The 3,008-nt window shown below is 33.6% G+C and overlaps 1 protein-coding gene across 1 annotated transcript; it reads right to left on the reverse strand.

Moving 5' to 3' along the window:
* Positions 1-2,123: 2,123 nt before the first annotated feature.
* On the reverse strand, positions 2,124-2,387 carry LOC119062509 (small nuclear ribonucleoprotein E-like). Its single transcript, XM_037163502.2, has one exon. The coding sequence runs from the start codon at positions 2,385-2,387 to the stop codon at positions 2,124-2,126; it is 264 nt and encodes an 87-aa protein (XP_037019397.2).
* Positions 2,388-3,008: the final 621 nt, after the last annotated feature.

A 3,008-nucleotide genomic window follows, 5' to 3' on the forward strand; every position in this document is an offset into this window, starting at 1 on the left:
AGAACTATGGTAACAGTGGTAAAAATGATAGGTACTATTTACAGAGTGTCTACTATGTGCAAGGAATTTTATATTGTATATTATATTTAATCATTATATACAACACATTGACCTATTCACTTGCTTGTAAAGCTCAAGGAGATTAAATTCACGGTGGGGCAAAAGTAGGTTTACAATTGTTCATAAGGAAAATAATACAATAATTAATAAATAATAACACAAGAATGAACTTTCACTTTTTTAATGTAATCTTTATTGTATTTTTTCTATTACCATTTAGTTCTCTTATACCCTCCTTTCTGAACCAATCACCATACTGTAGTCCATGTCCATGAGTCCTTTTTCCTTTTTGCTCAATCCTTCCACCTCCTAACCTCACCCCTGCTGCTAGCTGTCATCTGTTCTCCATCTATGAGTCTGTCTCTGTTCTCAATGTGAGTTCAGTTTCTTCATTAGATTCCACATGAGTGAAATCATATGGTATTTGCCTTTTTTTGACTGGCTTATTTCACTTAGAATAATCTCCTCCAGTTTCATGCATACTGTCAAAAAGGTAAAAATTATCTTCTTTTTGTAGGAATCCATTGTGTAACTACCTCATAGTTATTTATCCTCTCATCTATTGATGGACTGTAGGGATGCTTCCATATCTTGGTGATTATAAATAATACTGCAGTGAATATAGAGGTGCTCATGTTCTTTCGATTTAGTGATTTGGGTTCTTTGGATATATTCCCAGAAGTGGGATTACTGGGTCAAAAGGCAGGTTCATTTTTATTTTTTTGAGGCATCTCCATACTGCTTTCTACAGTGGCTACACCAGTCTGCATTCCTACCAACAGTGCAAAATAGTTCACCCTTTTCCATATCCTCACCAGCACTTGTTTGCTGATTTATTGATGTTAGCCATTCTGACAGGTGTGAAGTGATATCTTGCTGAGGTTTTAATTTGCATTTCTCAATGATTAGTGACATTGAGCATATTTTCATTTTTCTATTGACCACCTGTATGTCCTCTTTAGAGAAATGTCTATGCAAGTCTTTTGCCTATTTTTTAATTTAGTTGCTTATTTTTTAGATGTTGAGTTTTATAAATTCTTTATAAATTTTGGATATTAACCTCTTATCAGATGTATCAGCAAATATATTCTCTCATTCTTTGGGTTGTCTTTTTATTTTGCTGATGATTTCTTTTGCTGTTAAAAACTTTTTAGTTTGATGTAGTCTCATTTGCTTATTTTTATCTTTTGTTTCCCTTGCCTGGGGAGATATAGCCAATAAAATATTGCTATGAGCAATGTCCGAGATTTTGCTGCCTATGGTTTCTTCTAGGATTTTTATGGCTTCGGGTTTAATATTTATATCTTTGATTCATTTTGAATTAACACTTCTGAGTAGTGTTAGAAAGTGGTTTACTTTGATTTTGCTGCATATATTTGTCCATTTTTCCCGGCACCATTTATTGAATATACTATTTTTAACCCATTGTATATGCTTTCTTCCTCTGTCGAATATTAACTGACGAAAAAGCTGTGGTTTTATTTCTGGGCTATCCATTCTGTTCCATCGATCTATTGTGTCTGTTTTTATGCCAGTACCATGCTATTTTGATTATTATGGCCTTATAGTATAGTTTGATATTAGCTAGTATGATTCCTCCTACTTTGTTCTTTCTCAGAATTGCTATTGCTGTGTGGGGCCTTTTGAAGTTCCACATAAATTAACAAAATTTTTTTCTAGTTCTGTGAAATACGTTATTGGAATCTTGATAGCAATTGTGTTGAATCTATAGTATGGATGTATCAATGATGTTAATTGTTCCTATCCATGACACAGTATGTGCTTCCACTTATTTGTATCTTCTTCAATTTCTTTCTTAAGTGTCTTATAATTTTCCAAGTACAGCTCTTTTACATTCTTGATTAAGTTTGTTCCTAGGTATTTTAGTCTTTTGTTTTAATAAAAACAACCACATAGCATTTATTATCATCTAGTAATAATAAAAGGGTAATCAAAACAACATGAATAAATGTTCAAGGACTACCTGCAACAAAGAACACCAAAAAACACAAACTATTCTCAACGATTTCTCACTTCATTAGTCATTTCTAGTTGGAGACACTTTAGAGGAGAGTAATATTATTGCCTTTTAGCATGACCTGACCAAGTTGTTTTCTTGACTTTGTTTTAGAATGAGTCTCTTCTGCATCATCTAATACAAGGTTCATGCATGCATCAAAAACAATGATACAGCCCTTTATCTCCATATTCACTTGCTTATAAAGCCACACCTGAATCTGAGATCTGTTTTGCAAGTATCTGAAGATAAGGTTGATGGGCTGTATGATCACCTTCTGCATTTTTTGGCCCTGGCCATGGTGTGCCATGGTGGAAGCTAACCATGGCATGCCATGGCAAAAGACCACACTAACCCACATGCTACCTCAAAAAGCACTTCCGCAATCATTTTTATCTTTCTGAAGCAATCATGAATGGGATTGTTTTCTTATTTTTCCATTCTATTAGTTCATTCTATTAGCTTTATATAAAAATGCAACTGATTTCTGAATATTAATTTTATATCCTGCTACTTTGCTGAATTCATTTATTAGTTCTAGAAGTTTCTTGGTGGAATCTTTGGGGTTCTTTATGTATAGTATCATGTCATCTGCAAATAATAGCAGTTTTACTTCCTTTCCAATTTGGATGCCTTTTATTGATTCTTCTTGTGTGATTGCTGTGGCTACGACTTCTAGTACTATGCTGAATATGAGAAATGAAAGCAGGCATCCCTGTCTTGTTCCTGGTCTTTAGAGAAATACTTGTAGTTTTTGCCCATTGATTATGGCACTGGCAGTGGGTTTGTCATATATCATCTTTATTATGTTTATGTATGTTCCCTCTTTGTTTTATTATGTTTAGGTTTTGTTTCCACTTTGCTGAGAGTTTTTATCAAAATTGTATGCTGGATTTTATCAAGTGCTTTTTCTGCATCCATTGATATGATC

The sequence above is a fragment of the Artibeus jamaicensis genome, unplaced genomic scaffold (genome assembly GCF_021234435.1).
Source record: "Artibeus jamaicensis isolate MK-2021 breed Jamaican fruit bat unplaced genomic scaffold, CSHL_Jam_final contig_588, whole genome shotgun sequence".
Lineage (NCBI taxonomy): Eukaryota > Metazoa > Chordata > Mammalia > Chiroptera > Phyllostomidae > Artibeus > Artibeus jamaicensis.